This window comes from Gracilinanus agilis, unplaced genomic scaffold, assembly GCF_016433145.1.
Source record: "Gracilinanus agilis isolate LMUSP501 unplaced genomic scaffold, AgileGrace unplaced_scaffold57098, whole genome shotgun sequence".
Taxonomy (NCBI): Eukaryota; Metazoa; Chordata; class Mammalia; order Didelphimorphia; family Didelphidae; genus Gracilinanus; species Gracilinanus agilis.
The window spans coordinates 1-12,246 of record NW_025392574.1 but is presented as its reverse complement, the minus strand read 5'-3'; the positions used below and the strand labels follow the sequence as shown (position 1 = coordinate 12,246).

General features: G+C 44.6%; 1 protein-coding gene across 1 annotated transcript; it reads left to right on the top strand.

The window, feature by feature from the left end:
* Window positions 1-4,965: 4,965 nt before the first annotated feature.
* LOC123256217 (gastricsin-like) lies at window positions 4,966-12,239 on the top strand. Its single transcript, XM_044684888.1, has 5 exons — window positions 4,966-5,024; window positions 8,342-8,492; window positions 9,299-9,416; window positions 11,382-11,500; window positions 12,036-12,239. Exons 1-5 carry the CDS (start codon window positions 4,966-4,968, stop codon window positions 12,237-12,239), a joined length of 651 nt encoding a protein of 216 aa, XP_044540823.1.
* The last annotated feature ends 7 nt before the right edge of the window (window positions 12,240-12,246 follow it).

Sequence of the window (12,246 nt, the reverse complement as noted above, 5' to 3'; positions counted from 1 at the left end):
TTTGAACTCTTCCATAGCTTGTGAGGAGTTTTCCTTATTTGGGGAGGGTCTGGATGGTTGTTTGTTCTCCTCCTCTGTTTGCTCGGTTGTCTGGATTTTCTCTGTGTAGAAGCTGTCGAGTGTTAAAGACTTCTTTTTTTTGTTATTATTCTTTCTCTTCTGAATTTCCTGTAACTGATTAGCCATCATTAGCCCAGCAGCTTCTCAGGTTTATCCTTGCGCTCAGTCCTGAGGTCTGAGTTCTAGTTTTTTCCAAGGTCAAGCCCCCTGGTGGATTCCCTTGCTTGTTCCTCTGCAGGAGGTTTCTTTACAAGTCTCAGGGCGCTGCTTCCACAGTCGTATACCCGTCTGCACTGGTTCCCCACTTAGGCTTTAGTTCCTGGCTGTGTCCACCTCCACCCACGCCCACGCCTCTGCTCAGCGGGCACCCACGCCTCTGCTCAGCCGGCACCCACGCCTCTGCTCAGCCCGCTCTCTGCTCCCAGCGTCCACTCTCTGCGCCCGCGCTCAGATTTCGCGTGCGTTCTTGACTTAATGGGGTCCTAAGTCTTGCTGCTCTCAGGAACAGGTCCCGGAGCTGCCGATGGCTCGATGGGTGCCCCAAACTTGCTCTATTTCTTTTTAGCTGGGTTCGGAGCTATAGGTGAGTGTGGAGGGGGTGGGGGTGGGGCGGTTGCTCAGCTCGCGATTTAAGGAGAGCCCTTTATAGCATGGAAATGTCTCGATTCCACGTACCTTCCACGCTGTGCCCTGTTGTGGGGTTCCTCAGTTCGTCTGGACTTGTTTTTATGTCCCCTTGAGGAGTTTTGTGTGTTTCGGTCAGGAGAGGTTAGGAGCTGCTTCTTACTCTGCCGCCATCTTAACCCGGAACCTCCTTTAGTGGTCCTTCTGGACCATTCTTGAGCAGGAATCTCCCAGCTGCCATCTTTTCTTGCACCTCAGTCTGAGAGTTTTTTACCAGTGGGAAAAGTCCAAGCAAATTAGGCAAGACTAGGAGGAGCTGGAATAATGTTCCTCTTGTTGTTTTCAAGATGGCTAGCCTGAGATTATTGGTGAGGAGGAGGATGGAAGATAAGGGAGAAAATGTCTTTCCTAAATTTGCCCTTCCTCTCCAAGATCTCAGGTCATGAGAAGGGATGGCAAAATCAGAGATTAGAGCTTCATGAGAGTATAACATGTCAGAGCTGAAAGGGAAGCGAGAGGCCCTCCAGTGCAATCCCTCTATTTGACAGAGGAGGAAACAAGATCCAGTGAGATGAGATAATTATCAAAAGTACACCAGAGATCTTCTGGAGAGACCAAGATGGATGTGGTACTCCACAGCACCCTCTGAAGAGATGGATTCCCGGATCCCAGATGACTGAGACAGAAAATAATGCCTAGAGCATCAGGTTTCTTTCCTGATCTCCTGAGCTTTGGAGAAGCTTAAGGGAAGTTAATGGTGCTGGAGATAAGCAGACCTGTGGACACAGTCCAAAAGGGATAGGGCTCGTTTTTGAAGGTAAGTGTTTTGGTGGGGGGGGGTTCTAGTTTGTCCAGCTGGGGGATTAGGAGATGAAGCATTGAGAGAATGCATTTTTGAGAGGGCACGGAGGAGAGAAATCATGGTTGGAGAATCTGATAACCAGTATTCATTGGGAAGTTCTAAGCCTCTTTCCTCCTCTGTTAAATGAGAAGGAAATGGCAAACCACTGCATTATTTTTGCCAAGAAAACCCTAAATAGGATCATGAAGGGTTGGACATGACAAGTGTGTGAACAATAAAAATAAAATTTATAGGATAGTAACAACACTGCTCTGCTTAACCTCTGCACTGATCAGAGTTCCTAAGTTTTTCCAAGTTGTTTCCTTTACAATGTTGCTATCTTTGAGTAAATTTTTCTGTTGACTTTGTTTTGTATCTATTCCCATAAATCTTCACAGGTTTGTCTAAGCCACACAATGCCATTTTATTACATAGATACCATAATTGGTTTTGCCATTCCCAATTGGTGGGCATCTACTTTTCTCCAATTCTTTGCCTACAATATGAGTTGTTATAAATATTTCATTCCTTTCCTTCTTCCTTTGATTTCTTTGACAGCTAGACATAATAGTGAGTAGGGTACTGGGCCTAGAGTCATGAAAACCTGAGTTCAAATCTGGCCTCAGATCCTTCCTTACTTTGTGACTTTGAGCAAATCCCTTGAACTTGGTTCACCTCAATTTCCTCATCTGTAAAATGCTCACAGTAATTGTACCTACCTTGCAAGGTTTCTTGAAAGGCTTCAATGAGATCATTCTAAAGTGTATTCTCCTTGGTTTTTGGTGTTGGTGGCTTGAAATTTGGATTAGAATTTGGATTTTCTGATTGCCAGGTCAAGAATCAGACCAAAAGAGAGCCACCACATCAATGGCTTGGGAATAAATTGTTATGGCTTACATGGAAAATCCCCAATGACTTGTTTATGTCCAAATTTTGCAGTCCTCACCCTGGCTTGGGTCCCAATGTCCTGACAAATCTCTTTCTGATTACCTGAGGCCAGGGGGTGAGAGGTGAGAGGTGAGGGTGTTGGCATGGAGGTATTTTTTCCATTCACCCCATCACCTCAGAATGGAGAACTCTAATGGTACCTTGTAATCAAACTTCGAGCCATCACTAGATTATTCTGGTTGATAGGGAGCAGGCATCAGGTGTGTTGGGAGGAGTATCCAAGAAGCAGAGGCAGAGGAAGTGTGCAAGAAGAACAAGAATAAAAGTAGAGATGGACAAAGGAGGCAATATAATGAAATGGGAGCAAGTGATAGTTTTCATGTTTTCTGGGAAATATGAAAAATCCAATTCATTTATTCAATAAGCCTTCATCATCAACATTCCTGCATACTGAATCAAGTACTGGGGATATAGAGGCAAAAATGAAAAAGTCCCTAACCTCAAGGTTTTTGCAAATTCTTCAGGAAGAAAACAATATGTGCTCAAATAAGGAGTAAAAGCAAAATATATGCAAAATAAATACAAAGGAATTTCATTAGTCTAGGGCAGTGATGGTGAATCTTTTAGAGACTGAGTTCCCAAACTGCAACCCTCACACTGCATGTGAGCCACCTCTTTACCCCAGACAGGGGAGGGAGGAAACACTCCTACTGGACTCCTGGGCAGAGGGGTGGGTCCTATGAGAAATGTTCTCAGGCCCAGTGGAGAGAAGAAGGAGAGCAGTCCTCTCTGGCAAGCCTGCAATAGGTTTGCCAACATGGGTCTAGTAGGGAGGCACAAACAATTGGTGAAAGGCAGGAAAGGCCTCAGGTAGGGACTCCAAGAGAGGGAAATGAAGGAAAAAATCATTTCAGGCATGAAGAATGGCCTAGACAAAGGAATGTAGGATAATGGAGGTAGAAAACTTCATTATAGGAACTGAAAATAGACCAGATTTTTCAAGAGGAAAAAAAATTTTAATTTCCTTTGGGAAATTACGTATAACATATTAATAGCATATATTATTATAGCAGTTGAATATATTATATAACGTTATATAATCACATTATATAATTTTATGTAATAATTAGATATAATATATTCATGGGATATATTTATGCAATATATAATATAAAGTAGTAGAAATTTAACTGCTTTGGCCTTTCATTTCCTTCTCTCTCAAAAGAAGAAGGTGGAAAAAATTCATCCTTTTAAAAAAAGAAATGAAATTAATCTTTTCAATTAAAAATTTATTTGACTAAATGGATTTTAAGATTCTTTCTCTCATGGTCCACCATCCCTCATGGAGCTTTATTTATTTATTTATTTGTTTGTTTGTTTGTTTGTTTGTTTGTTTGTTTGTTTTTTAAACCCTTAATTTCTGTGTATTGGCTCTTTGGTGGAAGAGTGGTAAGGGTGGGCAGTGGGGGTCAAGTGACTTGCCCAGGGTCACACAGCTGGGAAGTGTCTGAGGCCAAATTTGAACCTACGATCTCCCGTCTCTAGGCCTGAGTTTCAATTCACTGAACTACCCAGCTGCCCCTTTTCATGGAGTTTTCAGTTATAGTCTTTGCCCAATTTAATGATTCTACAATGAAATCAGTCTTCCCCATGATGTCTCATGGACTCTAGCCAATTGACCTTTTTTTAAAAAACTTTATCTTCACTGTTAGAATCTAATACCATATATTGGTTCCAAGAAAATAGAGCAATAATGTCTATGTAATAGGGGTTAAAGCGATTTGCCTAGGGTCACGCAGCTAGGAAGTGTCTGAGGCCAGATTTGATTCCAGGACCTTCTGTCTTCTGGTCTTGCTCTCAATCCACTGAGCCACTGGATTGCTACCCCAATTGACCTTCCTATTTGGTACATGGGAGAAGCAGAGACCCATCACTCCTATCTTGGATCCTAAGGGTATACCACTAATCCCTCCTCAACCTATATATAAGAAGGTCTCTCCCCTATCCCAGACTGACTTTTCCTTAGAGAGTGACCCGATGGTCTCAAGAATTCTTTCTCTCTTCCAAATGACTCTTTCAATCTTCCTTTCTCAAGAAAATTCTTTCTTACTCTTTTCTCTGCGCAGTTCTTTCCTATAAACTAGAAAGCAATAACATGACCCCTTCCCTCCATCTCTTCCCCCCTACCAAGCTGGGGATGATAGCCTTGAATGTGAGGAGGAGGGAGGGAGAGTCCTACATCTAATTTGTTCTTGGTTATCATGTTACCATTTGCTCTATTTGTTTGGGACCAAGAGGCTCTGGGTACTTAAAAGCAGATTAAGCAGCCAAGTTCTGGATAAGAAGCTAGGACCCCACAGGCTCCTGACCTGCCACTTCTGCCAAATGATTATTCTGTTTACTGAGTGGGGCAGTGAGAAGTGAGGAGGAGGGAGGGACACCCCATTCTGGATGTATATATATGAGAGTCCCTAGTCCCTTTTCTTCAGCTCAGAGTGGATCTCAGGAGCTCGTGACTGTTAGGAGTTAGCAGCTTGAAGAAGAAATCAGCCATGATGAAGTGGCTAATTATTGCCCTCGTCTGCCTCCAACTTTCAGAGGCACTTATCAAGTAAGTCCTGGGGCTGGGGGTGCTGGTGTTTGGGGAAAACTGATGGCAGGGAAGAGGACAGAGGAGAAGGGAGAAGGAAGCACAATGTATGGGGAAGAGCCCTGAATGTGGTAAAGATATTTTATTTTTCAATCACATGTAATAACAAATTTCCACATAAGATTTCCAAAGTTATAGGATTCAGATTGTCTCTCTCCCTCCCATCCCTCCATCCTCTCAAGAAAGAGTACTGATTTTGAAGACACCACAACTGGGTTGAAATCCTGGCTCTGCTATTTAGGAGCTGTAGTATAATGGGCAAGTGGATTAACCTGCCTCGGTCTCAGTTTCCTTATGATAATAATAGCTAGCATTTGTTAAGTGTCTTAAGATTCACTGAGTGCTTTGAGTATTTATAATGTTTAGCTAGGTGGACAGCTAGGTGACACCATAGTGTAGAGTGCTGGGCTCCTCTTCCTGAGTTCAAATCTGATCTTAGACATTTATTAGTTGTGTGACTCTAGGCAAGTAATTTCACCCTTTTTGCTTCCATTTCCTGATCTATAAAAGGAGCTAGAGAAGGAAAGGGCAAACCATTCCAGGATCTTAGGCAAGAAAACCCCAAATAGGATCATGAAGAGTCAGATATGACTTAAAAGGACTGAAAGACAAAGAACAACAAAAAGTATTTAGCACAATGGCTGGTAAATAGTAGGCACTGTATAAATGCCTATTCCTATTCCTTTACCCCTTCCCGTTTATATATGCTAATTCGTTTGATTCTTACAAACCTGGGAAGTATTATTATCCCTATTTTATAGCACAGGAAAACTGAGACTCAAAGGAGTTAAATGACTTACCTAGGGTCACAAAGGAAATAAGTGACAGAGGTAGGATCTGAATTCAGGTCTTCCTGACTTCAAGTTCTCTTCAGTCGTCTGAATCATCTACCTATTTGATTAGCTATAAAATTCATTAAATGAGACTCAAGAACAATTTTGGTAAAAGAAAATGCCTTAACTTTGCAGTCAGAATGCAGGGATTCATATCCTGGATCTGTCACTTCTTACTTAGTTGATTCTGGGAAAGTTTCTTAAGCTCTCTGGCTTTTAGTCTCCTGATGTGCAAAATGAAGGAGTTAAAGGGGCTTCTGCAGTCCCTTCCAGTTTTAGATCTTTGTTCCTATAGTCTTTTTTCCTGTCCTAGTAACAACTCTAAAATAGAAGGGCAAGAGCTGGGCAAATGGTTTTAAATGATTTGCCCAGGATCACAAAGTTGGGAAATTTCTGAAGCTAGATATGTACCCAGGACCTTCCGACTCTAGCCCTAGATCTCTATCCAAAGAAATTGGGCTGGGGCAGCTAGGTGACTCAGTGGATTGAGAGGCAGGCCTAGAGACGGGAGTTCAAATCTGGCCTCAGACACTTCCCAGCTGTGTGACCCTAAGCAAGTCATTTAAATCCCATTGCCTAGTTCTTACTGCTCTTCTGCCTTGGAACTAATATGCAGTATTGATTCTAAGAAGGAAGGTAAGGGTTAAAACAAGAAAAAAAGAAATTGTATAGGGAAAATGCCAAAGGTAAAAGATTTACTCAGTGCCTCTAGGCTCATCCAACTATTACCACCCTCCAACCTAGAATTTTCTTTTCTTTTCTTCTTTTCTCTTTTTTAAAGAGAATGAGTGGAGGTAAGCCCCATGTGTAGAGGGACCTATATGTTTTGAGGACGTGTTGTCTAAGGGAGGCAGAATAGGCACCTCCAACCTCTTCTCCTCTTACTGTTCTCCAAGGGAACCTTTCATTTTGTCCCATACTGGAGGCAGGAAGTTTGGGCCAGAGGCCTGCTCTCTGCTTTCATCAGAGAAAGAGGGGAAACTGGACTAGAATGACATTTATCTGCTCTCTTAAATATTATTAGTCTAGGCGGATATAACTGCTTTCCAGATAACTTCTGATTACTTTGTTATTTCAAGAAGAGGAACCATCCAAGGCTTGACCCCTTTCTCCCCAAATACCAGTTCCACAATGAGCACTCATAGACAATCACAAAGCAAACTCAGCTATCCAAATCATAGCAGAACAGAAATCAGAGAAGGTATAAATATAAACCAGATAATACAGAGTGAAGAAGCTTTTTCCCTTTTGGAGTGAGAGAGCTCAGCTCAGACAAGAACCTCGGTCTTGTCAGAGAGGAGACACCCAAAGTCTCCAAGTACTAAGCTAGGAAGAGAGACATGATGGAGATGTCCTGCTTCTCTCATGTCTTCCCAGAGTCTTTTCCTTTAATTACTTGAAGAGGGGCTGGCCTCTCTTAACATTGGAAACTAGAAGCACTCAATACAATTTGATTTTTAAAAAGTTCTAAAGAAGACTGATGTTCCAAATGGAACTGGCCCTGAAGAGTCCCAAAGATGACTCAAGAGGGACCCTTCCTTGGAGAATCCCAAGAAAGTCTGATAAAGACTGGAGCTCTTTCACGACTCGCTAACTCTTCCTGCCAATCGAATAAGAAGAGAACCCTCTCCTTGGAACAGTGGTTACATTATTATTCCCATTTTGCAATTGAGGAAATGGAGGCAAAGAGAAGTGAAATGATTTACGAAAGGTCAAACAGCTTTTGTCTGAGGCAGAAGAACTCCTGTCTTCCCAGCTAAAGGCTCTAAGTTCTTTTCACTGCCACCTAGCTGCCTAGGGGATGGAGGTGAGGCAGTCAGAAAACAGAAGTTATGGACAGAAAAAGTAAAAATAGTAAAAAGAACATGTATATGAAGTAAGGGGAAGTTGGGTGATAGAGGGCTAGGCCTGGAGTTAGGAAGACTCATCTTTCTGAGTTCAAATCCAGCTTCAGACATTTACTAGCTATATGATCCTGGGCAGGTCACTTCTCCCTATTTGCCTCAATTTCCTCATCTATATAATGAACTAGAGAAGGAAATGGCAAACTACTCCAGTATCTTTGCCAAGAAATCCTCAAATGGGATCAGGAATAATCAGACATGAAGAAAAGAACTGAACAATATATAAAATAAATATAAAGAAAATTCGAATTAGTAAAGGAGCGCACTGCCAACTGGAGACCATCTTGGAAGGTCTTCTAAAAAAGGTGGAAACTGAGCTGAGCAGGGTAAGAGCTCCCTGCTGACAAGCTGGGCCTGAAAGAGGCCTGTTGCATAGACACAACTAAAAGTAGGAGGGAGTTATCCCTCCCCAGTCTCTGCCTCTGGTTCACTTTGGTTGGTGGGGGCTTTGCTGCTGGATTGTGGGTGGGGTTGGGCCAGTCAGGGAGCAGTTGAGTTCTGGGACAATTCCACTGATAGCAGCTCCTGCTACCCTTCCCAGGGTCCCTCTGAAGAGGTTCAAGCCCATGAAAGAGGTGATGAAGGAGAAAGGTGTGTGGAAAGACTTCTTGAAGAACCACAAAGTGGATCCTGCCACCAAGTACTTCAACCAGTTTGCTGCTGGCTATGAGCCCCTGGCCAACTATATGGATGTGAGTGAGCACCTTCTCTCTCCCTTTAGGCTCCAGGCTGACCCCCTGCTCTCCTGGGCCCTTGGGATCCACAGCTCAGTGTGTGATAGTCAGCTCTGATGGGCATCTCCTGGGGGCAGGGACCTGGATTAGAGAAAGAAGGAGACATGCTGTTCAGCCCCAGGAAACTCTCAGTTTGATGGAAAAGGACAAAGTCCTTGCCTGGAGACACCTTCCATTTTAATGGGGGTGACTGTGCTGAGAACCAGGATGGGCTCTGCAATGTCACTGCATCAGCAGGTGACTCAAAGCTAGGTGGGACTAAGGAAGAAATAGGTCAGATGGCTGTATCAGGAGCCCAAAAGGTCTTGGCAGGCTAGAGGGCTGGGCTGAATCCAATATGATGAAGCTGAATGGTGATAAACATGAAGTTTTTGACTTAGGCCAAAAAATGAAGTTACTATTAAAGCTAGCTAAAAGGGACTCCCAAGTCACCCAGTTTCAGCCCCATTGGACTTCTGTGAGCAAAGATCAGAGGTGAGGTACTTTCTGGAAGGCCTTTTTTCAGATGCTTCTTGGACTTGATGGGTCTCTGAAGACCCTCCCATGGTTGAGTGTCTGTAACTCTGTGGCTGGAGCTAATGAAGAAGGCAATTAAAAGGAGAGAATGCAATGGTGCCCACAGCCAGCCTCAACAGAGGCTGCCAGCCCTGAGGTGTGGAGGGGATGGTTTGAGTGCTCAGGCTCACTAGCACTCATTGAGCAATTAGGATATGGCAGGCACAAGGAGGGTCTCTGCAGGGTGTTGACTCAACCTTCCTCCCTAGATGTCCTACTATGGGGAGATCAGCATCGGGACTCCACCCCAGAACTTCCTGGTCCTCTTTGACACTGGCTCCTCCAACCTGTGGGTGCCCTCCATCTACTGCCAGAGCCAGGCCTGCAGTGAGTACCCCAGGTGGTGGGAGAGGGGGAAGGGAGGGGAAAAACATCCAACTGCAGGAGATATGCCCCCTATTTCAAGGGAGACAAGGAGGCACTGCAGGTTCAACAGGAGAGTCAGAATGGACTAGCAGCTTCCTCAGGGTCACACAGCCTAGCCAAAGCAGAGCTGAGGATCAATTTGATCTCATTCTATTGCACTCTGACCTACATATTTTTAGGGTGTCCCTACTGTGTACCTTGTTGGGGGCAGAGCAGGATGCAAGAGAAGGCTAAGACCTGGTCCTGCCTCTTCATTCTCCATCTGTGGACAAGAAAGGCTGAATTGGCTAAATGCTTCTCTTGGTGCTCCCAAGGACAGCTAGACACTATATGAATTCCTATTTGTCAGGTAGACAGAAGAGGCAGAGACCTCTCTGGCTCTCGTCAGTGACCATGGACTTGGGTGACTGCAGGTCTGATTGCTTGGGAGAAGCTGGAAGCTGGAGAAAAGCCAGTTCAGCGGGAATAAAAAGTGTGGTCAAGCTGTGTGACCCTGGGCAAGTCAGTTGACCCCCATTGCCTACTCTTACCACTCTTCCACCTATAAGTCAATACACAGAATTTAAGGGTTTAAAAAAAAAGTGTGGTCAGGCATAATGGTGGCTGAGAATGGACAGAGGGGACAAATAGGAGGAAGCTGATGCCCATCCCCACAAGGAGAGGTGAATCTGGCTCAGGCCTTAGATCACCCCAGTTCCCAAGGCTTCTGGGTAGATCTTGGAAAACTGGGGTTAGAATTCATGCTTCTGGGTAGATCTTGGAAAACTGGGGTTAGAATTCATGCTTCTGGTTCATTCAGATTGTGAAACCACCAGCAGGTCACTCTTATTTTTTTAATCTCTCCCTTGTGACTCATAATCAATACTATATCTTGACTCCAAGGCAGAAGAGTGGTGAGGGCTAGCCAATGGGAGTTAAGTGACTTGTCCAGGGTCATATATAGGTAGAAGTGTCTGAAGGCAGATTTGAACCTAGGATTTTCTACTGAGCCACCTAGCTAACCCCCAGCAAGTCATCTCAATGCCTTAAAAAAGCCTTTTAAGATTCTCAGTCAGTAGGTCGACTAGGATTTATTAAGTGCCTACTATGTGATAGGCCCCATGCTAAGTGTTGCATTTCTAAGACTATAAATTTCAGGGAATTTCCACAGTATAAGGGTGACATATCCTTGAAATCACAGGTACATTCCCCCCCACACCCCTACTCCCCACAATGTTATTAGTTGGCCCAACTAATAACATTGTGTGGGGTGGATTCCAACAATAAATGTCAGAGGACTTCAGAGAATGGAGAGGAGTGGAGAGGGAAGATTTCTGTGGGAATCTACCCTTGAACTCAGTGTTGAAGGATGGCCAGTATTTGGGTAATGGGAGTTTAAACTAGCGGAGACTTTAGAGATTAAATGTTGAAGAGAAGAAAGGACATTCTTCTAGGCTAAAGCATGATCTCACTTAGGGAGTAACAGACAGGAAAGGGCAATGTTCGCAGCAGTCTTCTTTAAACCCCAAAACTGAAGGGATATGCCTGTCCCTTTCCCAGGAGGTCAGCTCTTCACTGACCCAGTCTAAGGGCTGGGTGTGGGAATAGGTGATTCCATTAACCAAACAGATAAAGACCATCAGGGACATCATCAGTAATAATAACAGTAAGTCTCATTATTTCATGTTTTAACTGCTAACAGGTTTCTCTTTTAGCCACTACTCAAGAAAGGGAGTACAGGGATTATGATCCTCATTTTACAGATGAGGAAACTGAGGCTTAGGAACTTTCCTACAGTCATGTGGCTAATGAAAAGCAGAGATGAGACTTGAACCCACATCTTTGCATACCAAGAACACTCTTTCCATTGCACTACAATGCAAAGGAGTGGGAAAATGGAAAAAGGATTCATTGGCCTCTACTGATACCCTCTTTTTGTCTGAGCAGCCAATCACCCCCAGTTCAACCCCAGCCAGTCTTCCACCTATTCCAGCAATGGACAGACCTTCTCCTTGCAGTATGGAACGGGCAGCCTCACTGGAGTCTTTGGCTATGACACCGTGACAGTGAGTGGTTGTGGGGGTGAAGGGATAAAGGGGAGTGTATGAATGGACACCCAGTGGTGGGGACCCCCCTTATGGCTGCTCCAGGTATGGAGCTTGGAAACCTGATAGCAGGGACAGGTGGGAGTCCAGATGCCAGAAGCCACAAGCTGAGAGCTAAGGGGCCCTTCTAGTTTGCTGAGAGAGCAGCCATGAATGAGGAGAAGCTCTGCCTCCCTGCTTGTTCCTCTTTCTGCAATGAGCTTAGTCTGCCTTCAGGAGCCTCAGGGAGCATGAGGCATGTGAAGAGGGTGGTCAGAGCCATGCTGCTCTCTTCCAGAGAAGGCCTCAAGTCCCTCTAGGTTCTCCTCCCTCCCTAACCCCTTCCCACCGCCACAGCTTTATCAGGATGGAGTTGGGGAGTGTCCTGACCCTCTCCTGACTTGCCTCACTGAAGTGGAGAGTCTGAGCTCATCTGTAGACCTGGGGGAGGATTGTTTTTCCCCATCACTTTCTTGTGAGTTGGTCCTTCCTGATGGACTTCTTCTGACCCCCTCAGATCCAAGGCATCTCCATCACCAACCAGGAATTTGGCCTGAGTGAGACTGAACCTGGCACCAATTTTGTGTATGCCCAGTTTGATGGGATCCTGGGTCTGGCCTATCCTGCCATCAGCTCTGGTGGGGCCACCACTGTCATGCAGGGCTTTCTGCAAGAGAACCTGCTCAATGCCCCTGTCTTTGCCTTCTACCTTAGTGGGTAGGTGACTT